The 27,442-nt window shown below is 46.4% G+C and overlaps 1 protein-coding gene across 2 annotated transcripts in view; it reads right to left on the reverse strand.

The window, feature by feature from the left end:
* LOC147729460 (uncharacterized) overlaps positions 1-27,442 on the reverse strand; it is a 229,076-nt gene that overhangs the window by 71,955 nt on the left and 129,679 nt on the right. For both annotated transcript variants that reach the window (XM_086954330.1, XM_086954331.1), the window contains exons 7-8: positions 18,769-18,864; positions 18,330-18,422 (exon numbers count right to left, since the gene is read on the reverse strand). In XM_086954330.1, the coding sequence (XP_086810456.1) occupies positions 18,330-18,422; positions 18,769-18,864 (189 nt within the window). The remainder of the gene's footprint in view (positions 1-18,329; positions 18,423-18,768; positions 18,865-27,442) is intronic.

A 27,442-nucleotide genomic window follows, 5' to 3' on the forward strand; every position in this document is an offset into this window, starting at 1 on the left:
CCCAGGAAGGGGCCTTGACCGCCTTTCCTCTTCTTTCGGCGACCCATCCTTAGAAGGGACCGCCTCCCCGTTGAGGGGCCAATGGCCACCTCCCCCGAGCGCTCCCATCCGTGCTGGGTGACGCCCACTCATAGGGATCTTCCAATTAGTGCTCACCGATCATGACCTTACCGCCCGCCCAAAAATAAATACGACAATGCTAACTAAATGATTAAACTAAAATACAGTAGCAACTATACTTTTATTAAAAAGCATGCTTACCAATGAACACTAAAGCAGAATTTCTTTTATTTGCAAAACATAAATCGACATTCTTTATTACATACTCAAAATCATCATGATAATACCACGACCTGTAAACGACAATCAGAATTGTCCATCAACTTTAATCAAAACCACTTGCTGTCATCAGGGGCTGGTGGGTGGGTCAAAATTGGCTCTTCGTTCCGTCTCGAGCTCACGTGCAGCGAGGAGGTGCAGCTTCAGAGCACAGGAACAAGAGGATGCCTTCGGATCTTGCTTCTCCTTTTATCCGTCTTCAGGGCGGGCGTAAACCCGCCCCTGCCTGCCCCTAGGGCGTGGCCAGCTGCGTCAGTGTCTAGGCCAACCCACTCTAGGGCGGGAAAAGGCGCGCCCCGGCTATGCCGCTTCGGGCATACCAGCCGAGACTCGCCTCCCGCCCAAGATGGCTTCCCGGGAGGATCGTGGTACTCTGCCATACGTTCGGGGGGACCGAGTGGTCGCCCCTTTCCATATGGCTGAGATACCCGCCACCCCCTCTCGACACAATCCCCAAGGATGGGAAACCGGAAACAGTTCTGAAGTCTTTGGAAGACGGGAGGGAGTAACCCCCCCGGCCGTATTTATTAAAATATGAAACAAAATTAAAACATTAAATAAACAGTTTCATATTATGTACAATTTCATTACCACATTGCGATGTTTGGCTAACCTTAACAGAGTCTCTAATACAAAGGTTCTCCTAGCCGAACTAACATCCTGCAAAACATTTACTTGAAATTTTGAAATTGTACATCCTAACGTTTAAGGGAAAACGGCAAGGTCGTAACCGGTGTCAAGATCCCTAACCCAGAAATATCGCCCTCACTTGTGAGGGGCGGCCCAGAGGCGTACCTCAAGTGCAATTACCAATTTCCCTTGACTTGACGGGGGCCCCAATAAAACTCGTCGCCACTTAGAGGTCGTACGAGGACTCGTGTGAGGTATCTAGAAGGTAGCGTAGACCTCCCCCCAAGCCCCACACAACTTACCATATCTGCCGTCGCAGACGTCCTGGCCCCGGGAAATTCCCCAGGAGGGGGCTGTAACCCCTCCTACCCAGGAAGGGGCCTTGACCGCCTTTCCTCTTCTTTCGGCGACCCATCCTTAGAAGGGACCGCCTCCCCGTTGAGGGGCCAATGGCCACCTCCCCCGAGCGCTCCCATCCGTGCTGGGTGACGCCCACTCATAGGGATCTTCCAATTAGTGCTCACCGATCATGACCTTACCGCCACAGGCCGGATAGTTGACCGGCTATCCGGACCCCCCACAACACTCCTACCTAAAGGTCATGGTGTAACGTTTTTAGCCATGCTAAGAAGTCTCCTATGAGTAACTCATTCCCCACCCGAGACAAATGCACTCCATCCCCCAAATACATACTGTCATCATTAATACACCCATGGGAAATAGCATGCAGTGTCTTGGAACGGAACAACCTACTCACTTTGTTATTAAGCTTCCTCACAGAATGATTTAGAGCAGAAACCGAAATAGCCCCCCGCCACACTTTTCGTGGGATCATATGGGACCATGCAATTGTGCACCCTGGAACTCTCCTCGCTAACCAACTTACAGTGGAAAGCATCGCCTCAAGAAGAAGTCGTCTACCAGTGGTGACCAAATCATTACCCCCAAGATGTACTATCACTACAGACGGCGGTGACCTCGTCCGCCCTAGCAAACCCTCAAAAAATGATTGAAACTGGTCAATACAGAGCCCGCCTCTTCCGTAGAAGGACACACTGTACCCGTATTCCCCAGCTACGTGAATCATATCACCTGCCTTGAATACGTCTGCGGCACGCCTCACGTATGAGTGGCCCACAACCCACACCTCCTTTCTCACAGCCGGTGATGTCTGACCGCTGGCCCGGTGTAGGGTCGACTGCAAAGTCCGCCCCGCCTCGTAGGCTTGCGCAACTGAAAACCAGACAAAAACAAGAAGCGTGAGTACATTGCTACAGCTTCACAACATGTGCAACCGCACATACCTCTTATAACAATTGGAGGACCAACGCCCCACCCGTTTAACTTGTTCAACATCCAGACCCCTGGCTGTTGCTTCTGTAGCAGCCCCTATCCGAAAGGAATGGGTCCCAAACTCGCCCGGGTTCAAGCACGCAGCGGCAATCGACATCGCAAGCACCCGCTGACACTGAAACTTTGTCAGTGGGGTGGCGTCAGCGTGTCTCAACAAGGTCCCCCCCCATGATGCCACCCTTCGTGCTAAATAATCTACTAGACACCTTACCGGGCACATGGAGGACCCGGGAATCCTGCGTATGATTACGCAGTCACCCATCCCACTTTGATCGGTCTTAGACCTGACAAACGAGACCGTCATCGTCTCCCCTCTGATCTGGACGTGCTCCTGGCACAATCCTCCTGTCACATCCTGCTTGTTCCTCACCACTAGTTCGCTTACCCGCATAGCCCCATGGAATGCCAGCGTAAAAGCGGCTCGGAATAACACCGTCTCAAACTGAGACGAACACGTAGCAGGGAGACTGGATAATAACTGGGCCAGCCTATCCAAACCTATCGGGCGCCTCTCATCTACTCTGCGACCCTCAAGGCGTTGCCACCCCCGTAGCGCTTTCTGTACAACGAAAGACGCTGTCGGATCCTGGATCCCGTGAGCCCTGGCAACAAAGGAAATGGCAGCCCGATGTCTCTGAGCCGTGGCCACCGATTTCCCGACCCGATGTAAGGACATCAGAAAATCCACCACCCACTCTTCCTGGCCCCAAAGCTCCTCCCTATCAGTACCCAAAAAGGCCAAATAGGACCGGAACGCCCCTTCATATGCCTTCCTTGTCCTGGGAGCTAAACTCTCTCCCACGAGGTTACGAAGTTCGGGGCACCGAGAGACCAAAGAGCTTCGGGAAAGGGTGCCGGCTCCGGGTCCGCTGTGGGAAGGAAACCCCAGAAAGCCTGTATACGAAAACGAGACAGTGCATCAGCCGCCTGGTTCATTACCCCTGGGACATGTCTTGCTCTGAATAACACATTCAATTGCATACAAAGTAAAACAATTTCTTTGAGCAGTCTCAAAATCCACTTGCATCGTGCTGCCTGACTATTGATACACTCGACCACGGTCATATTGTCAGACCAAAATACCACCGAGTGATCTCTGAACCCTTCGGGCGAAGTTCTCAGGGCCACTAAAATGGGGAAAAGTTCCAGGAAAGCAATGTTACTTGTCAGTCCACTGTCATGCCACCATGTCGGCCACTTTTGTGCAGACCATCTCGTGCCGAATATGGCACCGAAACCTATGCTCCCCGCTGAATCTGTCCACAACCCCAGCTCCTCAGTGGACACGGCTGGTTTGTTCCAGACGACTCGACCATTGAAATCCGCCAGAAATGCCAACCAAATGCGCATGTCCTGGCGGACCTCTGCCGAGAGTCTTGTGCGATGATGGCCCTCCTTCAGGCCGACCATGGCTTGAGCGATCGAACGGGAAAAGGGGCGGGCCATTGGTATAACCCTCAGGGCAAAATTCAACTGGCCAACTAACTGCTGTAATTGATGCAGCCTAACCTTAGGTCCCCTTATACACATCTGCAGGGATGTCCTGAACTTTGACACTTTGTCAGCTGGTAAACGAAAACAACCTTCTGCGGAGTCCAACTCGATCCCCAGAAACTCGAGGCACGTGGAAGGCCCCACAGTCTTACCTGGTGCCAATGGCACGCCAAACTGATTCATCAAGTCACAAAACTGTGCTAAAGCCTGCCCACATTCCGGGTCCCCGGCTGCCCCCAGGAACAAAAAATCATCCAGGTAATGCATCACATTTCGGAAACCTGTCTTCCTTGTGAAGACCCATTGTAAAAAGCTACTGAATTTTTCGAAATAGGCACAAGATATGGAGCACCCCATCGGCATACACCTATCCATGTAATAATGACCCTGAAACATGAAACCTAAGAGACGCTGATCGTCTGGATGTACCGGGAGCAACCGGAACGCTGACTCGATATCAGATTTAGCCATCAGCGCCCCGGGCCCCAGGCGATTCAAAATGGCTACGGCCTCATCGAATGATGCGTACCGCACCGAACACACTTCCGGGTCTATCGCTTCATTGACGGAGAGACCACGTGGGGCTGACAAATTATGTATCAGCCGAAACTCACCCGGGTCCTTCTTTGGGACCACACCTAACGGGGAACAAACAAAATTAGGAACCGGTGGTACACTAAACGGACCGGCGACTCGACCTCGAGCCACCTCCTTCCTGATCTTATTCTGTACCACAGTCGTATGCTGAAAGACCGATAGCTGATTTTTACATTTCGATGCACCCTGAAAGTCCCCCACTGGGATGCGGAAACCATAAGAAAACCCGTTCCGCAACACCCCAGCAGAAGCTCGATCCGGGTATTCACTGAGCCAAGGAATCATTGCCAAGGTATCAATCGGGGTAGGTAAAGGCGCCCCTCGGACTATGTTAGACCTGTTTGGCGCCTCCTCTACCCCCGTTATCACCCGTTTTGGCTCTGCACGTGGACTCAGGATGGGATGATTGCCCACACCCACTACATTCATGTCTAAATTTGCATGATCTCTGGGGCCTAGTACATTTACCCCTGTTGAAGTTCCAACAAACCCCCCTTTTTCCTGTGTTACCGGCAGGCTTCGAGTAATTGTCTGTACCCGCACCTGACCGAAAGGGCGTCCCCGCATACTGGCGGGAAGACTCGCCGACGACACTCCCCACTAATGGCAATTTTAACATACCAGTCTCCTTCATTTTGGACCATGACACAGAATCATAACAATCCCATGTTACGTTTTTATCGTGCTCTTTAGCTTTTCTAAACAGGTTATCATAGCAGAACCAATGATTACCCTCGTGTGATACCGAGTACCCCATGATTCGTGATTGATAAATCGGCAATTCGGGTAACAGATCGGGCCTTCGCTCCCCCAAGATCGATGTAAAAACCCCCCACGCTTGGCCCAATTGCCAATGTTTTCATTTACCTTAAAGGCGGCCATTTTTGCGCGCCAAACACTCGGATGCATGAGCTCCTTCTGGCCCTTGACATGCTCCATCTCATAGTGATCAGTAAGCAACGAGAATATGTTTACATACTCCCCTGCCCATATCTTTTCCTTAATAGCCAAAGGAACATGCTGACCCAATTTTTCCCTACGAGAGGGTGCCGACTCATCCCTCGCAATCGGCAATGGCCGCTTACCTGCACCGGACGTTGTCTCTGCTACTGAACCCGTCCCCTGCGGCTTCTCTACTGCTGCAGCCGGCGTGGACACCTTCGCTGCTTCCCGTGACTCACGCAGTTGCTTCATTAGCTCCTGTGCGTCGACAGCCGTGGCGCCCTCTTTACCTTTCCCCAACCACGCTGCCAATTGTGCCGCCAGCTCGGGCGGCATATCTTCGTCGGACACGGGGGTGACCACAACGGGAATCGGATTCCCTTCCTTCGGCACGGGAGTTGGTGCCTCGAGCGGGGCACTGGGACCCGGGATGTCTTCTCCCGCTGCTCCCCTCCTGGGCCTCTTGTTTTTCCCTCCCGGGGCTGCTCCCGCCAAAGGGCGTTTTGGTCCCCCTTCCTCGTTCTTATCCACTCGCCTCTTTAGTTCGGTCATCTCCTTCATGAGAACACGCAGCATCTGTTCGGTAGTCATGCGCTTTCCCGCCTTCTTCGGCATTCTCCAACAGAGTATCTGTAAAACAAAAAAGAACGATTACAACGCTCAAAATTGGCTCTTCGTTCCGTCTCGAGCTCACGTGCAGCGAGGAGGTGCAGCTTCAGAGCACAGGAACAAGAGGATGCCTTCGGATCTTGCTTCTCCTTTTATCTGTCTTCAGGGCGGGCGTAAACCCGCCCCTGCCTGCCCCTAGGGCGTGGCCAGCTGCGTCAGTGTCTAGGCCAACCCACTCTAGGGCGGGAAAAGGCGCGCCCCGGCTACGCCGCTTCGGGCATACCAGCCGAGACTCGCCTCCCGCCCAAGATGGCTTCCCGGGGGGATCGTGGTACTCTGCCATACGTTCGGGGGGACCGAGTGGTCGCCCCTTTCCATTCTTGTTGAACTGGGGAATAGAGTTCCAACGCTTTTCAGCAGTTTTTGTTGATCAAAACTGAAGGCCGAATTCAGAGTTCATGGGAACGCTGTGTGTCGGAATGCTTTTCAAAAGTTATTGTTTCTGTTCAGGGGAGAACATCATATCAGACAGGCTCTCAAAAAATTGGTCTACAAAATCAGGTGACAGTTCGACCAAATTCGATAGTGCTGTAACTTGGCAGGTGTGAGAATGATTGCTGTCATCAAAGTCTGGATCAGCAATGCTCACAGAAGGTCGTACCTGGGTGATGTTGCTTTTATTTCTCGCTCCACTGTCACCCCCTAGTCGTAGCACAGGAGTCTCAACGAATGCCGTCATCAGGATTGGTAGCCGCTGGGGACAACACAATGCGTGGGCCGTTACAGGACTCAGCAAAGTATTGATATCCATTGGTACTGCTGATGGAAGTGCAAGACAGGTGTCTAACACGCATTCTTCTCCTCATAGCATACATCGAAGCACAGGTAAGATGCAGGTCTGCCATATAGGTCTGAATGAAAGAAACCAGGTCATGTTTAGATCTCTCAGCCTGGCCAATCCAAGGACTCTAGTTATTCTGTCCCGGTAGCGAATTGCTAGGATTGTTTCTTCTATTCCTGCCGGAGTCATGTCTGTCTTAGCTTGCCATATCGGAGCAGGAGGGTCAAAAATAAAATGCCTGCTACAAGTCCCAAAAGTAGGGGTTTGCCGCCAAAGACCGAATGGACAAAATTGAAAATGATGCCCAGAATTGCTTTGAATGGTGTTAATAGACCCGAAAAAATGGTCTTAAATACGCCTGGGATGCCAATGGCACTAGACATGTTAAGAATTTGGCTAAGCATTTCTGTGAAATGCACGGGGCAATTTGTTGATAAAACGTCATGTATCTCCGTAGCCGTCCTTGCAACTAGGAGATCATACGTCTCTTTTGATGACGTGATGGGCACTGTTGTCTGCAAAAGCACAGACTTCATTCTGCTTAAAGTATCAATTCGTATAGAAGAGAAATTCAAACAAGGCCTAATGGGAGTCTCTATGTCTCCAGTGCCGTTTGGAAACAATGCTTGCATACAGCATTTGACCATGGAAGTTACGCTTACGAGATAGGCTTTCCCTGGCAAAAGGCCACAACAGCTGTGATCCATTATTAGAGTGTAACTCCCATTTGCGAGTTGTTTAAAGAAAGGCTCTATCTGTGTTGCAGGTGTGACATGTTGGTGGCATGAAAGGTTGTTAGAATTTCCTTCACAGGCTCCGTGTAAATTAATACCCTGGCACAAAAGTATTCCGCTTAGTGAATGTTTGCAGTTTTCACCACTAAGAAATAAATGTTTGTTGCTGTCACTATAGCATGTGTGTGTGTATGGTAATTTCCATGCTGACTTAATGTATCCTTTACCCAATCGTTCATACTGGCCAGTAGGTATGTATTCAAGGCAATTTTTAAATCGGAAAGTTGATAATCCCGTGTATTATCCATTCAATGACAGGACTTTCTGACATTGTCAATGGTAATCTCTCAAGTTTTTCGATGCTCAGGATTGTATAGTCTGCTCCTTTCTGTGCCAAGCAGATTTGTTTATCAGTAAGGTTAAAGATGGAAAACAATGACGTTGTGCTGATTAAACGCCAAGTCACATAGCCTGAACGAAGATTTTGCATCGTCCAGCCTAACTGTACAATAGAACACAATTGCGACTGGCCATGCTGTAACATTAGCAAGTCTTTGTCTATTATATCTATGGCAGATGATACAATATTGTCCAGCGAATATATTCTGGAGGACAGAGTCATTAACCCATTGTCCACTACAGAAAGTGATTTTTCCAAATTAATACGATCAATTTCTCGTATTTTTTTAGCTGTTTCAATTTGTGTGACTTTCCAAGCCTCGCTGTATGCAGCATATATAGTGGTCGCTATGAAACGCTTTTGACGCTGTTTGCGAGGTCCCAGAATGAAATCGCGCAAATCAGCACCATCTTTAAGTAAAGATAAGTGTTTCTTAATTTCAGCCAGTGTGGATGTTTCTAGCCATTCAAGGCACAGCTTCCCTACACTGTATGTTGTTACTATCCCTGGATGTTGTCTCTGGGAGTATCTAGGTTCTTGTCTGGTCATTGTTAACCCCTGTGTTTTATTCAGGAATCTATCTTGACAGTTGTTTGTGTCAGCAGGCCAGATTAACCACTTTTTCCAATCAGGATGTGTTCTGTTTAGATGTAAAATTTTAGATACGTCTATTTCAATATCTGTTGTTGCATTATCAGGTATTGGCTTTGGAATAGACGGTTTGTTAAGGTTTTTAATCTTAGCTAGGCCAAGACAGGTTGTTTGTTGAATTGTTTCATTTAAGAACATTATTTGCTCTGGGATCACGCAGGCTCGAAATAATGCTTCTAGGCCTTGTACCTGCCAATCTTTTGTACCCCAGATTGTTTTTGTTTCAATGTTATTTTTCCAAAAATCAAAACCAAATGTCATCATTTTTTCATAAAATGCTTCTGAATATATCAATTTAGTATTTGTCAGCATAGTTTTCAATCCTGTTTTATCTAACAGTTTATAATAAAACGTTTCTGCATCACTGGTGTTAAACCCTGAGAAGTATTTGAATTTCTCATAGAATGTTTTAGAACTGCTTTTCGGTGGAGTAGCACAATGTTCCCATTGGTTATACTTAAAAACATTTCTAGGTTGTGCAGATTTATGCAAGTAATGATCACCACAATGTGTGTAGCAGAACATCTGTTCATAATTAGATGAACCTTGTAAATAATCATGATCTGTAAATCTTGCGGACAACACTAAATCAGAAATCATATTATTAATACTTTCAAAATCCCAATCATCAGAGAATGTACTTGGTTTTACAAAGTCACTTAATGAAACCTTGAATTGATGAGGATACTTCAGGATCTCGACCGGACCATATACTTCATAGTCAGTTTTGTCCCATACTATCCCGCCGGGTATTGGAATGGCTGTGACATTTACTGTTGACAGTTCTCTTTTCTTCACGTGGGATGATCTGTGTGGTTTGAGGACTAAGTTGATGTTCTGACTTGCTGTGTCCATTGAACTGTAATAAACCTTCGTAAAATTAAAACTAAAATTAGGCATAGTAGGAGTATGAATACCCCTGAAATTATCCAATGCTCAATCAATGGTGCATCCAGATATACTTCTTTGATTTGATGAAAGAGTTCTGTTGCTTTTTCTTTTAAAGTCTTTGTTTCTGGCATCACTTCGGGGTCGTTTTGATCTTCAGAAAAGTTATCGAAATTGATGAAGTAGCCAGAGGCAGTTCTGTCAATTGTTGGAATTGTTTTCTCAATTTGTCTTTCGGTGGCACGTTCTGATGCCACATCATCGTAGACTGGTGTTTCATGACGAACTGTTTCAATCTGTGTTTCAAGAGGCACGAGTTCCATGGCATTATTGCATAGTCCTTCTCTGTGCACTGCAGGCTTATCGAATGTGATTAGTCTTTCAGTTTGAACTTCTTGGATTGTTGCAAATTTGGGTATTCTGTTGTTTCTCGGGAGTCCACTGGGCCTACTGTTTATTATAGGCCACATGCTTGTGGTTTTACCAGGTCGATTGATACAACTCTGTTCTCCTTTTTACCAGCAAGGGGCGGTAGTACTACTGATCTTGTTCCGTTGATTGCTAAGACAGGTACTGCTTTTCTGTAAGAAGGCCCAAATTCCTTCTTCACCGCTATTTTTTCTCTGACTAGATCCCCAATCTTTGGAATCCAGACAGGCCTTGCTGGGGCTGGTGGTGCCTCGTCAGTGGTAGCTAGCTATTGCTTTAACTTTATGTTGCTTAAGGATTTTCTTGTTTCATTCAATTCCTGTAAAACAGCCAAACGATCTTTGATGTCAAAGTCTGTTTTCTTATCTTCTACCACTGATACCTGACTATCTAAGTCCTGAATTCGCATTCTAGTTCCGAACAATAGTTCGTATGGACTGAAACCTTTTAGAGAATTTCTTGGCAAGTTGTTTAGACTAAGCTGGACACTTATTAAATGTTTGACCCACCCAGCACCCGAACCTAATACCTTCGCTGTTATAGATTTCTTTATGTCCCGGTTTTTTCTTTCTACCACACTGTTCCCTTCGGGGTGTGACGGACAAGAATACCGCAACCCAACTCCCATGCTGGCCATGGCCTCCTTATAAGCTCGAGAGCTAAAAGCAGGACCCTGGTCAGAATGGAACGTGGCAATTGCGTATGTGCCGATAAAGACTCGCAGATCTTTTATAACCGTTCTGGCGTCAGCCGAGCGCTGGGGCCACATCCATATGAATCTCGTACAGGAGTCCACTGCGACCATGATATATTTATAGTTGCCGTCCCTTTGTAGGGGACCACAGTGGTCCAGGTAAACACATGCAAATGGTTTATCTGAGATGAGAAGGGGGTGTCTGCGCTGGTCGTTTTACTGTTGATACTTTCATTCTTTGGCATATTTCGCATTCTAATACATACTTCTTAGTTTGTATTCTCATGCGAGGCCACCAATATCTCTGTTTTAATAGTGATATTGTTGCGGAAAGGCCAGCGTGTGCAGAAGCAAGCCCTTCGTGTGCCGCTTTGATTAGTCCTAACCTGTGTTCCATGTTTGGAATTACTCTATCCCCCACTCCAGGGATTAAAGCAAAAGGAACATTATTCGTATCTGTTAAATATAAGTACTTTTCTGGAAAGCCTTTTGGGAGTGTTTTCTTATCATCTTTTACTGACGCACTGACAGCTTGTAGAATGTTGCTGTCTATTTTTGTTTGTGACCGAGTAATTGCAGCTACGGAAGCCGTTTGCACAGCTGCCTTCGCGGCTTCATCAGCCAATGAATTCCCTGCAACGTGAACGCCATCACGTTGATGACTCAGAGTGTGTATCACGTGAGTCTTTTGTAGTTCCTTCTGTAAAAGAACTACTTGTTCCCAAAGCATTTTATGCTTAATTGTGCCACCTTTTGCATCTTTGAAACCATTTTCCACCCAATTCTGCAAGTATTCATTATAAGATTGTACGCAATAATATGAATCGCACACTATAAGTTTGGGGAATTCGCAATCTGTATTTTCTAGCGCCATCTTGAATGCTACCAATTCAGCTCGTTGAGCCGAGCAATCTCCTAGAGATTGTGTTTTAGTGACCATTGGTCTAAATTTTCCTTTGTGCCAACGACCTTTAACAAGCGCGCACGCAGCACTGTAAGCTTGTTGGCCCCCAACTGCGGGTTGTGCTGATCCGTCAGTATATATAATACTTCCGTACTCTTCTAGAGGCAGTATTTCAATTGGCAGAGGACATTCATATTCATATTGTAAAAATTCCTGTGTCTTAGTTAGGATCAAATTTGTAAACTACGTCTGTTGCAGCAAGAGAATTAACCCACTGGATCCATCTCGGATGCAAAGCTTTAGCATTAGGAATGCTTGCTTTAGTTACCGCTTCTAAAGCTGGTATAGGTGTAACGATTATTATTCGTTTATATTGTGCTAGGGCTCTTTCTTTTGCTACAGCCGTCTGAACCGCAGTTAGAATTTTCTCAGTTGAACTGAATTTTATTTCAGCCTTTGTGTACAAATGTGATTTGTAAGCTATTGGTACCTTTTCTCCTTCATTAGAGGTCAGGTATGTGAATCCGCATCTTCCTGGGATGACTCGGATTACAAGATTGCGTGTGTTGTCACGTGTATCTAATTTTGTTTTTGCTAACATGTCTGTTTGCAGTGATCTCAAAATTTCTGTGTGTTTTTGAGTCCAGTTGATTTGTTTAAAATCAGGTTTAATTAGTTCGTAGAGAGATTTAACCCTCTCTGCGTAATTTAGAATGTAAGTTCTACCGAACTTCAGGAAGCCTAGAATCGATTGTAAGTTCTTCAGCGTTTTTGGAGCTTGGAGTACAGCGCACTTCTCTAAGAAGTTGTCCGCTAGGCTTTTTCCTTCACTTGATAATTCGTATCCTAAAAATAATACTGTCAGATGGGCAATTCGAGACTTTTTAAAGTTGAATTTGTAACCCTCTGCTGCGACCCCAAGTATTATGGTGTTCACTCTTTTCAAGTGAGTATCCAAGTGGTCGACATAAGATAATGCCTCATCATCATATATTTGTAGTAACTCTGTTACTCTAGCTGAGAATAGTCCTGGGCTGTTCTTGAATCCCTGTGGGAGCCTACAGAAACTTTTCTGAGACCCCATTACTGAGAAAGCGGTCAAATATCTGCTTTCTGGTGCAATATTTTGACAAAAGAAACCATTAGATATGTCTAATGTCGTTTTATATTTTTTCCTAACTATGTTATTCATTAGTGCAGCACTATGCAAATTTTGTACTGCAAATGTTTTGCAACATGCATTGAGGTGTCTGTAGTCCAAAACTAGACAATATGAATTGTCTGGTTTGAAGACAGGAAACAAAGGATTGTTCATTTGAGAGGTGCATGTTTCAATCACCCCCTGGTATTCAAGTTGATCTAAAATCTCCCTGACTTGTTTTTTAGCTTCTTGCTTAATGGGATACTGCCTTTGTGCAGTCGGTTGATTTTTTAATTGGATTTTGTGAGGAGGAGAGTCCTTATCCCATCCTACATGATTTTTATATAATGCAGGTGCCTGGGCCACTGCCCATTTCCTTGCATAAGTATATTTCTTGTGAATCGGAATGTGATTCGAGAAGGCAGGCATAATCATTTCTTCGCCACGAGGGCACTCCCTGACAAACTTTGGTGGCCAATCTTTTTCAGCTAACAGGATATCATAGCCTTTTGAGAGTTTATCCCAAAATAGACCCCTTATTTTCCTAGTCTTATCTCCCTCTATATGCAGTGTTATTTCGTATATCTTATGAGGTTCGCTAACTCTGGTGTCAGCAGTTTCGACTTGAATGTATTCTTTCGTGTCCACTGTCTCCAGATGACTCATCAGGATCTTGCGAGCTAAACTGATTTCTGCTGCACTGTCTAGCATTGTCTGAGCCCACTCCCCGTTTTTCAACTGTGTCCTCAGTATTCTCGGCATGTTCGACTACTCTAATACTGGCTACCTTCTTTTTCGGAAATTGAGATTTTTTACTTTGAGCAGGTTCCTTGTCTTTGGACTTGGTGTGCTCTCCTGGGTCTGACCGTCCTCTTCTTTCCGATATCTGCGAAAAAGATCGAGAGGGACGTGTATCAATACTTTGATATCTATCAGGCTTCTTTAAATTATCCCTATTTCTAAAGTTGTATCTTTTCTCAGAGGGCTCCCTCTGGGGAGACTGGTGTTCTCGAGTCGGAGTTATTTCCCTCCGTCGAGGAGACCTTCCTCTGGACTGGAAAACGTTTTCCTTGGGAGTGGATTGTTTATTTCCATCCCAGCTCTTTTTAGGAATGTTTGAATTATTTTTAATAAATAATTTTTCAGGATTTTCGAGCAGTTGGGGCTTTACTGGTTTTCCACCCAAGCTGTCTCTACCTAGTTCTTCATAGCATTTTTCTATGATTCTGTCAAGCTCAATTGGTTGATCTGTTATATCTGTTTCCTTCAACTTCTGGCGGATCGCCACAGATGCTGCTTCTCCTTTTATATTGGCTAGTAATATAGCCGAGACCTGTTTGAAGTCTTTCAGTAATTTCATACCAGGAGTTAAAGCAGGTTCTGGACCGTATTCATTCTGAATCTGTTATAGCACATCTGGTATTACCGCCATAGGCGGAACACCATGTGTTTTCGTGTAAATGGAAGCAAAGACTGTACCCCAAGTGTCACAGTCCTCCACGTGTGGTGCGACCCCCATTGGAAGGCAGATGGTCAGAATTCTGTGTTTCTCAATAGGGGTAGTATTCGGAAATACTGCCTCTATTTGAGTAATTTTCTGCGCTAACCAGAAAGGAATTTGTCCCTGTTTTATGGGTGTTTTACCAAGACATGATTGTATGTTCTGTGGTGTAATTTTATTTGTGTTCCCCTGATGAGGGGTCAGCTGTGGAACATTAACAGCTGTTTGGACTGTTGCAGTCCGCATTACATATTGGACTAATTGTCTATGTATTTTAATTAATGTTTTTAGCTGTGCTAACAGCTCTTCTCTAGACATTTTTTCAATGTCCGGATGTGGTGTGTAGCTGGCTAGAACCGGCCACGTTGCTCCTGGTCTACCTAGTGGACCGAGCCTGGTAATATGATCATTGTGTTTTAGGGCGCCTTTAAACCTGAGCAAATGCTCTTGGTATTTTAATGGGATTTCAATCTCCTCGAAAGGAGTGTATTCATCCGGTGGATCCCCTACTATATAGTAGTGGAACTCGTGTGTTGCAGCGTTTGCCGCTGGAAATTTTATCCATGAATAGAATACCTCTGTCTGCCGATATTCGTGTGCCTCTATCACGAAGACGACTGTGCCACCCTGTGTGGTCAGTCCATTTTCCATAGGTTTTGACATTATAGATTTTCTTAAATGTGCCGGGGTGATTATTCACCCGGTTCAGTAGTATTATCAGGACCCTGCTGAGTCGCATTTACTGTGGGTGCAGCGGTTCCGTTCTCTAAATCTGACATTTTATAAATGCAGGTTTCGCAGAGCAGGTCTCCAAGGAGACAAAGATTAGGTGCACAATATTTTGGAACACTGTATCCTTCAACGTTGAATAAACCAGAGCTTTACATAGGAATCTCTTCCTACTAAGGTCGGGCGGATTTTAACCTTTCACCCACTCCAGACGTCTATTGGAGTATTTACGGGAGAAAGGGGTCTGTGTGAAAAATGCACGACTGAGTTACTCTAACGTCTTGCGTTAGTTTATCGCCTTACCAAACGTTGGGCGCCATGTAGTGTAGTTCCTATTTTCCCAATAGGCCCTGCGCATTGGAATAAAATAAACAGTAGTATCGACGTAGAAGTGCGGATCTTCCAGGTCTCTACTGACTATGCTAAACTTAATTGGGTTTGTTACCAACTAGCTCAGAGGTCACTGGAAACTTTCTTGACTGAATAGGAAGTGATCAGCTTCCCTGGTACAGACAAGAAGGGATTCAGTTTTCCAACAACCGCATAAACATGACAACTTTGCTCCTTAGAATAAGAGTCAATCTCTAGTGTCGTGTGAAACAATAGACAGTTATTTTACTCAGTCAGTTTTGTGCAGATTACTTTCACCAATATGCAGAGAATAGAGAGACGGGCGTTTTCAATAAAAGGTATTATTTTTTGAACAGTCTTTCTTCTCATACAAGAGAAATGAATTGCCACAATTGCAAGATTAGTTATAATAAAAAGTGCGTACAGTAAAATGAGGATTGCGAAATAATACTGTAAAAGCATTGATATGGTTTCTTAGACATACAATGGTTTAAAATGAATAAAACATATATACATTCATATATACATTAGGCTAACGTACTCAACTGGTGCTTCTAACTACGCCTACCCCAGTGTACCTTACCTAAGCCTAATACTTGGAAGGGAGTAAGTAGCAGTTTAAGTTAAGTTGGTTTTGCCAAGGTTTGCTTCAAGAATTCTCTCTAAGGGTTTAGTCAACACCATACCTCTGGAATAGAATGTTGGAGGTCTTGTATCTCCTTCCAGGACTCGATATCCCAGTCACTCGCAAGAGTAGGCTGGAAACGCCAGAGCTGGATTTTCTCGGCAGGAGAAAAGACAGCGTCTCTCTCAGCGCGTCGAGGAGGAGGAGGGGCAGCGTCCGTGGGCAGCTTGCGTGTGCTGGGCTTTGCAAGGGACAGCTGTTCAGCTCCTGTGTTCACCACACCATCGCTCGCTCGTTAGCAGCGGTAGCATCGGCATCAGCGAGGTAGCAGCAGCAGTGTTTGCTTAAGGCAACGTTGGCAATATTTATACCTAAAAGGTGCCTTGTTTGACGTACGTTTTTGGACATAAGATATCAATAAATATCAATAATCAGAGACGCGTTTCTGAATATTGCATTTGATCGGTTATGCCAATATAGGGGTACAAGTGGATTATAGCCGTATAGGGGCATAAGGTCACAGTATCGATCAGGGTCCTAGATTAGAACGCGACATCATCTCTTTGTTTCTCTGTGACTGCTAGAAGTGACTTGTTGGTTTCTTTACACATGCGGGCTAAGTGGCCCTTGCGACCACATTTCCTGCACTCCCTATTGACAGCATAACAAGACTTTGAGGCTCCATAATGGAAAGTACTCCCACCCCTATATGAAACTGTGGTAATTAAGTAGCCACTCCCCCCTTTCAGAAACTTGTTACATATTTTGTTGTTTTAATTGATGACACCAGTGGTCTCATGGAGATCTTTTTTGTCCACCACAGATACCTCATCTCCACCCCTCGCCATATCTTTCTTAAACATTCCCCTCATACACGATTAGGATTCTTCTTCTTTGCTATGCTGAGTGCATCCTTCAGAGAAGGATTCTTTACCGCCTATAATCGCTCTTGTGTCTTTTTGCTACAACATTGAACAATCAACGGGTCCCAAATGAGTTCTTCTGTCATTTGGGCAAAAGGACACTTGAGAGAAAGTTCACGGAAACTTGACACAAAATCATCCATTGACTCTCCTGACTTTGGTAGGCGAGTATAAAATTTGTATCTTGACAAGACAATATTCTCCTCTTCGGCAAATCTGTGTTCCAAATGCAATTTTGCTTCTTTATATACATTACGGATAGGTTGGTCACTAAAATCAAGCGCTTCAGGAAGGAACAAAAAAAAATTCCAAAGTACTCAACAATAAGGCTTTATTTAGATCTGATCTAAAGTCTTTCCCATCCAATGTAATCAATAATAGTTTTCGAATTTATATATCCAGTTAGATGATGTGCTATGATGAGGAAAACATGAAGGAGGAAGAACAATTACTTAGGATTCCACCTGGGGTTTGTAATTCAAGAGTTTTTGTGTGAGCTTATTTTTTTCAGCGGTATCGCGAGCATTGTGTGAATGGTGGTAATAATAACGGGATGTTTAAGACATCTATAGTACTTCACAAGGTACCCTAAGCTTATACCCACGACACAGTAATTGAACTCGGGAGTTCATGTACTTTGATATTCAAATCGGACACTACTGAATGGAAAGATAACAAATATGTGTGGACTCAAACCTAGGTGAGCTCGTTTGTAAAAAAAATTCATTTATACTAATGCATTGTTAATGTTTAGTATAACGAGTTGTTGTTCTGATGAACCTTTAAACGCAAATCCGCTCGAGAACCTCCTTGGATTCATACATTTGATCAAGCTCCCCGCTTTGAAAAATGCTATCCCGTTTCAGATTGTGCCGCTCTGGGTATCTGGGATAAACACAAAAATATGTAATGGGAAATATTGATAGATCTTAATTTCTATCTGAAATTCTGGCCAAGTGTCATAACGTCTTATCTAACAATGATGCCGTACAGGGCTCTTGAAATTCAGCTATTAGCCATGAAGCAAATCATTTAAACTTTTTACTGCAACAAATATTACTAATGTTGAATAATTTCATTAATTGTTCAATGTTAATAACAATGGGGCCGATTCACAGAACTAATCTAAGACAAAATCCGAAATGTACTACTTTTGGTATTCACAGAAGGCACTTACGATTTTTGGTATTCACAGAAGCACTTACAACTCCTTACTTTACGTCCGCACTTGGGCCGGAATTTCCGCACCCGGACCGTACTCTCTGCAGCCGGACCGTACTCTCCGCACCCGGATCGTACTCTCCGGCTCGAGCCTTAATCTCCGGCTGGGGCAGGATAAAGTGTAATCAATGGGCCGGATAGCAATTTTTACAAAAAGGAACATTAGGAATGTGTGACAAATGGTAGAGAAGGTCATGAAAAACAGTTTGGGCAGGGAAAGGGTACAGGCAGACACTACATCATAACCCAGAAAAGTTTTCTCCTTCACATCATGGTACATGCAGTGCACAATTTGCGCTCCCCTCAGTGTTGACTGACTGGCTGCTCACTTACCTGGGATTCTAAATTCGGGTTCTGGCTCCTCTTTAATACGTATTCCTACTTCACTGTCGCAACCCAATGAATACACACCAGTGACAACTGGATCTGAAGGGATCAGAAGAGACCATGAAAGTAAATGAACAATTGAGAGCATGACTCTCCTTTTATTGGAATACAACTTTAGAGTATAAAAGTACAGCGTAGTAAATAATAAGAGAGGGCTGGAAGATGATAAAAAGTGTTTATAAAGTAAAAATTGTTAGAAGCTAGAATGTTTTTTTTAAAGAGGGTTTCTCTCTAAGAGAGCAGACCCATTTGTGCTGGGGTAACTCAAGGCGCGGCAGACTTCTGGTTGTGCAATGTTCAGTGTTCGGTGAGTAGGGGGAGAAGGTAGTTGTGTGTTGCATCAAACATACTAATATCCACCCAGGTCCTGTTCAGTGATACTCACACGTGTTACTTGCATCAGACCGCTGCTCCTCCTGGAAATGAGCCTCTTCCTCATGTATGTTCATTTGTGGCGGTGTGGGGGCGACAACGGTTTCAACTGCAAATACAGAGAACACACCTGAAGTGAGCCTTTGATATAAAGACACAGCATCTTCTGGTAACATTTCAGATAATAGTTACTCCAATATAGTCTGTCAACAAAGAGAGATTACAATATTCCATCAAACTCTTCTTATTGTCCGTCGCTAGTTTCTAATACAGACAGAGACATAACAAGTGGTTTGGCACACACGCCTGCACTGAAGGGAACTACAGCCATCATTCAAATTCTTGTGACTACGGTGTTCGAATGTGTAGAACCAAAGCGAGTGGCGCGTGTGGCAGTCTCCTAAGTCAAAGTGCCCCCTAAATGAGGGGATCAATACCTTCCTGAGGCAGCCCCTGAGGGTGGACATGTTACATCTTCTCTTTTAACTAAATTCACTCCATCAAATCAAGTCAGGTTGACTCAGCTCAACAGATGACATTTACCCCCAATTGCCATTGGAAGTTTTTAAATATAATGAGTTAATATGTGGAGTAGCATGATGTTATTTATGTATGTATTTACGTATGAATGTATGCCTGAATGTATGTGGTGCCTGAACGTATGTGGTGTTTGCATTGCGTGATTCCAGGCAAAAGGCAGCACTGTCCAGAGTCACAGACGAGCATCAATTCAACAAGTGATGAGAGAGGGATCGGATTTGTGAATTGTTAGTGCGCTGTGATGGAGTGTTCTTTAAGGAGGTGCATCTCCAAACATTCCCTTGAGACAGTGATGGGTGGTGATCTTTGAAGTTAGTGGGGTGTGATACCCTTGCTGAACTTTGGGAAGATAAGTAAACGAGGAGGTTGTCTTACCTCTCAGAAAACATTTATAAAGTGTGGTTGAATAGCACATTTTATAGCGTCATTTTAAGATACATTTGCTAAAAAGCCATAGGGTCAAAAAGGGCACTCAGGAAATATCCATCTACTTTCACAGTACCCCAAAAGTGTCTGGCCTTCCGCTGGAGTGTTGTAAGTTTGCCCACTCTAAGAGGTTTTGAGGAAACCAGCGGCAAAAGTCTGCGTTTGTCAACCCAGTTTCCCTTGAAATGATTAAAAAGCCAAATGTGACATGACCGTGTTTTTGCACTAAAATACCATTTCGCCTAGAGTATCCTCCAAACGGTGGAAGGCACCCTCTGGCATTCCAGATCACATTAGCTTCACCAGGGCTCTAACTTCTGAGATCCTGAACTGGGCTTCATTGCACAGACTGCCACTTTCACATCAAACCTATGCCTGGGATAGCAACGAGACTGCAGCCTGTTCCTTCACAGCTTCCCAACTGCCAAGCCAGGTCTTCCCTGAACCGGAAGCAAGCATCCTTGGACCAGTTTTTGGGCATCACCCCATATCAGCTAAGCTAGCTTGAACCCAGTTTGGGCTGGACTGTTTCCATGACGCACAGGGTCAAGACTGATTTGCATATGGCTGGGTCCAAACTAGGGTGGCGTGGTGAGCAAAAGAATGATTGATTAACCCAGTGCTCTTGACTGAGGGAGAATGTTTGATTCATTGAGCATTCCGTTCATCATTTTTTGGTGCAGCACTTTTTGCCCTAAGTGGGATGGCTATGCCTGAATGTGGGCCTCCTGCTCGATGTGCCACTGGATTCAAGCTAGCCTGACTGATGAGGGGCGATGCCCCGAAACAAGTCCAAGGATGCTTGTTTAAGGTCCATGAAGGACCTGGTTTGCCAGCTTTGGCTGGACAGTTCCCATGAAGAACAGGATCAAGACAGATTTGTATATGGCATGGTCCAAACTGGAGTGGAGTAGTGAGCAAAAGATTTAAGCTAGATCTGTTGGCTGGGGTGAATGTTTGATTAATTCTGAATTTCGCCCATCATTTGTTGCTGCAGCACTAAAAATATGACATGGCACGCTCCCGTATGCCGTGCCAAAGACACGGCATGGGCTAAATATAAGTCACCCCTACAGAAGGCCTCGGAGCTCAACAGTGGGTGCATTACAGCACATGTGAGGACATATCTACATGAACAAATATGTCAATGTAATTTCTAGTTCCATTGCTGGATATTACAAGTGAGCGATGAAGCCATCTAAAGGTATATACCGGGGAGTGGTCAAAATGAGTTTCCCAGCTTCATAATGGCATTTGGTATCAATTACTTCGTATTAATAAACCCACAATGATTCCAGTGAGGGATATATTAATGCATGCACCCAGAGGGTGCCTTAGAGGTACCCCTGAACCCCACTAGTCCTCTAGTGTGCTGGCTGACTGGTACTGTCCAGCCTGCCACCACAGACAAGTTTGTGGTCTGCACCGCTCTCAGCGGTCAGAACCAATGCGTGCTCTGGCAGGAGGTGCTTTCACCTCGTCCATCAGAATGACTAGTAAATTTGCATGTCAAGGCAGGGAGCTCCAAAGAGCACACCACCTTTTATATGCAAGTGTGGCTTCCCCCAGACCTGGGGAATGCCACCCCCTGCCCTGAGACCCATTTGGCACCAAGACAGGAGGGAAATTAGCTATGCAAGGAGGTGTGTTGAACCTCCAGGCTAGTCACACGCCTAGAGTGGGCTACCTGAGTCGAACTAGACAATTAGGACACAGATAGACAATGCGGCATTTGGATCCCGATGGGGAACACAGCAGATCAGAAAAGAAGGCATTTATCCTTTTAGTATGTGAAAACAAGGACGCCATGTGGATTTTTAGCACATAATAACATTGGAGTAGAGGAAGAACATGCCCGTTCCTTTGAAGAATTGACCCAACCCTGAGGAAGTTCTGTTGGATGAAACGCGTTGGCTAAGGTGATGTACGCATGTCATTTCAACCTACAGATAAAGTGAAATTGGAAACAGATACATCAAGACTCCCTGTTCAATATTTTTGTATCTCATGGACTTGTGATACTATTTGTATTTTACAATTTGATTTAATATAATGATATGCTTCTTTTCATCTTGTGTTTTTTTACAATTGTACTAGTGCTGTGACTTCTAAGCAGTGGGGTCAAGAAAGGTTTGAGCATAACAGATCAAGGCATTACTTGAGAATTACTGTACCGGTGCAGCCACTTATGGTCTAAGCTGATGATACTATAACTTTATCCCTAAAATGAGTATTTAGGTGACCCACTTTGACCAGGAAATCACACTCGACTACTGGGAACCAAGGAAGAAAGAAGAAGGGCCGAAGGGAGCGAGAACAGACACCTGCACCAAAGATTGGTGCAAAACCCTGCCAAGCTGCTTGCACTTCGGCTTCATGGGGACCGACTTCGCAAAGAGCTGGAAATCCACCCCAAGCCCTTGGGGGACTGCCAAGGACCTGAAGAACCGGGAACGATCTCCCTTGGAGTAGAGGAGCTGCCCCCCTGTATCTTTGCCACTGGATTCAAGCAGGCCCGGCTGAAGACGGCTGGAATGCCAGAAACCGGTCCTCGGAAGCTTGTTTCCGGTCCAGGGAAGACATGGCTTGGCAGTTAGGGCTGGACTGTTCCAATGAGGCACAGGGTGAGTCTGATTTCCACATGGCCATGTCTGAACTGGGGTGGCAGAGTGGGTTAAAGAACAGTGATGGATTAAACCCAGATCTTTTGACTGGGTGTGAGTGTTTGATTGGTTCAGATGCTCCGTCCATCACCACCCCCTTTTGTACTGCTTTTGTCCGCCATAAGTGTGGCAGGGTATGCTCAGACGTGAGTCCCTTGCTCACTTTGCCACTGGATTGAAGCAAGCCGGGCTGAAGACGGCTGGAATGCCAGAAACTGGTCCTCGGAAGCTTGGTTCCGGTCCAGGAAAGACATGGCTTGGCAGTTCGGGCTGGACTGTTCCCATGAGGCACAGGGTCAGACTGATTTGCATATAGCCATGTCTGAACTGGGGTGGCAGAGTGGGCTAAAGAACGGTGATGGATTAAACCCAGATCTTTTGAATGGGTGTGAGTGTTTGATTGATACAGATGCTCCGTCCATCACCACCCCCTTTTGTACCGCCCCTGTATCTTGGGGCACCGCAAAGCATCTGCAGGTCCACTATGTTGCTAGCCATTAGCTCACAGAAGGAGCGGCGCAACAGGAGAAAGGTCTTCATGCTTCAGGAAGTCAGATCCATCTCCTTCCCAAGTTTAGAAATGGCAGGAGCCACCCAGCACCAGTACCCTGGAAACCGGAGAAGTTGCAGCCACCAAGTCTTGTTAGTGATCCAGGCTGGACTCCAACAGCACAAAGCTAAACCATCCATCGAGGAACGTCAGGGATCCACCAGGCCAGTACCGAGTCGCCCTGCAGCCCTGTTTCCCCTCTTCACCAGGTCACCAAGACCCAGAGTGAGCCTTTGACAGAAGCGACCCGACGCCTCTTAGCACCTGCGCTCCACAGCCCGAGGGAGTCGGGCTGTACATTGCTAAAATGCTATACATTTCGAAAAAGTAGACAGCATTCTGAATTCAGCAATGGGTCATTTGTGTAGATCCTTCAAGGTTTTCCTATAGAAACTAACAGTTGAAAATAGGAACATTTTTAAATGAGTTGAAAAAACAGCCATTTGTGCCAATGTTTTCACCTGTAACTTCTTCTGAGTATGACAGATCTTGTTAAACAATATACTGTTACATCTGCTGGACCTTTCTGGTTGTGGGGATATATAGGACTTGCAGGTTCGCCAAGAACCCGAGGAACCCAGAGCCAATAACTGAGCCGTGTCTTGCAATGTTTTTTATTGTGTACCGGGTATACAGCAATTCATTTGGGAAAATATAAATAGTGAAAATTCGGTATGAAAGACAACTATGTATTTCTGAAATGGGAACAAAAAATAGAGTTTAGAAACAGTAGCTATTTGCACATCTCCGACATTGTGAGTACCCATACTAGCATGCGAATTAAAGGACATTTTAAAAAGGGACTTCTTTTTTACACATTGTCTTACATTTGGAAGGCAGAAATGAATCGAAAGTCAATAGGTAATTACAGTTGCTCAACAAGTCTGTGTTCCCCTATGTCTCCCGATAAAAATGGTACCTCAATTGTGTGGGTAGGCCTCTGACCCACGACAGGAAACGGCCCAAAACGCAACTTGGACACACCACATTTTTACAGCGAAAACTGACCCTTTTTTTTGCAAAGTGCCTAGCTGTAGATTTTGAACCCATACTCTGCCGGTAGCTAGGGAAACCTAGCAAATCTATATGTTTTTAAAAACTAGACACCCAGTTGAATCCAGAATGGGGTGACTAGTCCGGCTCTCACCAGGTTCTGTTACCCAGAATCCCTTGCAAACCTCAAACTTTGTAAAAGTTTGAGTCACATTTCGGTGATGTAAAGTTCTGGAATCAGTGTGGATTCACCAAATTCCACCCACCCAGCTTTTTCTAAAGTCTCCAGATAAAAATGGTACCTCACTCTTGTCGGGGAGCCAAGATCCCGCGACAGGCTGCGCCCAAAATGTATTGAGGAAACATCAAAATTGCCTGTCACAAAAAGACCTAGTTTTGCAAGGGGGGTCACCTGGGTCTTTGGCCCGGGCTCGGCGGCCATCTAGGGAAGCCTACCAAACCCACACATTTCTGAATACTAAACACCCGGGGGAGTCCATGGAGGTATGACTTGCATGGACCCCCCAACGTTTTCCTACCCAGAGTCCCCTGCAAACCTCAATTTTAGATGAAAAAAGTACTTTTTTCTCAAATTTCTGTGTGGGAAAGTTGTGGGATCACTGATCTGAAATACATTTCCTACCACCCGGTGTTGCCCCAAGTCTCACGATAGAAATGATACCTCACTCATGTGGGTAGCCCAAGTACCTGTGACAGGCAAGGGCCCAAAACGTATTAAGGAGACTTCAAAATGACCTATCACAAAACAACCTGGTTTTGCAAGGGGGGCACCTGGGTTGGCTCGGCGGCCTTCTAGGGAAACCTACCAAACCTACACATTTCTGAAAACTAGACACCCGGGGGAGTCCAGCAAGGTATGGCTTGCGTGGATCCCCCAACATTTCCCTACCCAGAATCCCCCGCAAACCTCAAATTTAACTGAAATAAATAAAATCTTCCTCACTTTTCTGTGTGGGAAAGTTGTGGGATCATTGGGCTGACAAAAATGTCCTACCACCTAGCTTTCCCCCAGGTCTCCCGATAAAAACAGTACCTCACTTGTGCTCATGACGGAACCTTTCAGTCAATGAGCATGGAAGGGGTTAAGTGCAAGCTTAAAAACTGACACTTTCAATAAATACATCTCAAATCTGATATACAAAGGTGAATTGCTTCTGGGTGTTACAGAAATACACTTTTTTTGAGTTTTAAAGACACCTTATCATATTCTAATATGATGTCTAACTTGACCTGTCGGCATAAGCATAAAAAATTTAAACAGACAAACTTAACATCTGTCAGATCATTGGTTAGCAAGCTTGAAGATGACATGGGAAAGTATGAAACCTAGGGGAGTCTGCAGGTGATGAGATCTTCGGGGACAACGAGACACTCATGTGAACGAACCCTAATTGGTTGGAATGGTAGAAGGAGAACCAGTGAAGGACATTGCCTGTGAATCCCGCTTGAGATTCTCAGCTGTGAAGGAGGGTAGGATGGTTGACTGTGTCAAAAGAAGTTAAAAGGTCCAGCAAGGGGACGTGGCCAAGATGGCGACCTAGGTGGTGGCAACTCCTCGAGGCTCCCCGCTCTGTGCTCCCTACTCCGGCCCCGGTAGCGCTCCTACAAACCGAACCGGGGGGCTGCGCAATCCCAGGGGGCGACTGCTGGTGGTGATTTTGGAGCTCAGGGGTCGTTTGAGCGGCGGAATCGGCTGGTTGCGGACGGTGGTTGTAAAATGGCGGTGGCCTGAGCAGAGGATCTGTGAAGGAGTGCCTGGTCCTCGGAGGGGGTCCGAACGTAAAGAATTCAGCAAGCCCGATCGCTGGTAGTCGGGCGACAGCGGGAGCCAGCAGCGGTGGTCGCGGTGAAGAAGGGACGTGACCCGGGAACACGACTGGCGGCGGGGAAGGGACCCACCGCCGGGGTCGTGAAAATCGAGACCCCGGATCTGGGCCTGCGGACCCGGGCCTGATCGGCAGTCCGGACGTGCCCCCTGGAGGCGATCGGGCGCTGGGCCCTGCGCTCCGTGCAAGAGGTGGGGAGAGCCTGGGGCGAAGAGTGGCGGCCCCTGCGGCAGGACGAGCAGCTCCGTGATCGGGAGCATGGCAGTTGGAGGGCCCCGACGGAAGGAGGTGCGGGTGACAACACCGGGGCGCCTGGGCCTGCCTGTCTGTCCAGCGCCTGAAAAGGTGAGGAGAGATCTGCGGGAGCTGCCAAGTATTTGGGCCCGACCCCTAGCGGCACTAGTGGGGATGTGAGTGCCGTAAGACTGGAGGCCCGACACAGCACCGGAACAGCCGACTAGGACGGCGCAGGGGACTCCGGGGGGCCCGATCTTCATCTTCAGCTACATATGGGCCCCCCTATGGACTGGTCTATTGTAGGTCTTGCTTCCCTGTGAGGTCGGTCCTCCCGCGCCTGGGTCTCGTGGGGCTCCCCGGGTTCAGCCCATGCCCTCCTGGAAGGCAGCAGAGGGGACCTGGAGTGGTGGAGTCAGTGTCCTTGCCACAGTGAAGTGGGTGAGCCAGGGGTCGGCAGCCCGGTGGTGGGGAGTGACGGAGGGCCTGTCTGCCTCTGATGTAACGCCTCCGCTTGAGGCCTTGCATTTGTGAAGGGGCATCTCTGTTGCGCCATTTCGGCGCCGCAGCGGACATTCACCAGCGAGGCCCTAGAACTACCCAGAGGCCCACGCTCCCCTGCAATAGGGTGCCCGTCACCCTCAAGAAGATATCTGGCCAGGAGGCCCATGTGCTTGTTTCCTCCCCGGAGAACGGGCGACGCGTGGCTGCCACCAGGAGAAAAGGGGAGCGTTCCCTCAAAGACATGTTCACCAAATCGCCCACCACAGGTGAAGAGGGGGGAGCGTCTGCGACGACGGCGCGTCCACCGACAACCCTGGCGCGTGGGGAAACAGGTACCTTGACCCACTAGCTTTGGGAGTGTAGAGAGGTGCAGGGGTTTTGGGAAGAAGTTCTCACAGATGCAAATGCCTCCTTTGACACAGAGATTCCTTGCTTCCCGGCTTACACTCTCCTTGGCTTACCTAATGCACTCACCTGCCCACTTCTACGGGGGAAACAAATTGGGATTGCCCTGGGTGTAGCAGTATACCATATCCTATCTCTTTGGGGCTCCAAGACTCGGCCCTCCTATACGGGGTGGTTATACAAATTATGGTATGTTATCAGCATGGAGCGTATGCAGGCTACTCTCACAGCCTCCTTTCAGGAAATGTGGCGCCTGATCATCTCACTTCTGGCGAAAGAATTTAATGAAGTGACCTGTCCTAAGTACCTGCGTCTGCTCAGGCTCACAGAGGCACAGACTCCTGCAGATGGGCCCTCAGAGGGGTAATTCATGGTACTCCCATGGCACAAGGCACACCGGTTCCGGGGGGGGGGAGTTGGGCTTGGGTTAGGGAGGCTGGGCTGGGTGGAGAGGTGGGGTGGGTATGGTCCGGGGGTAGATAGGCAGTTTTGTTGTTGGCTACAGCACCACTGAGACTAATCGAC

The sequence above is a fragment of the Lissotriton vulgaris genome, chromosome 2_1, assembly GCF_964263255.1.
Source record: "Lissotriton vulgaris chromosome 2_1, aLisVul1.2, whole genome shotgun sequence".
Classification (NCBI taxonomy): Eukaryota; Metazoa; Chordata; class Amphibia; order Caudata; family Salamandridae; genus Lissotriton; species Lissotriton vulgaris.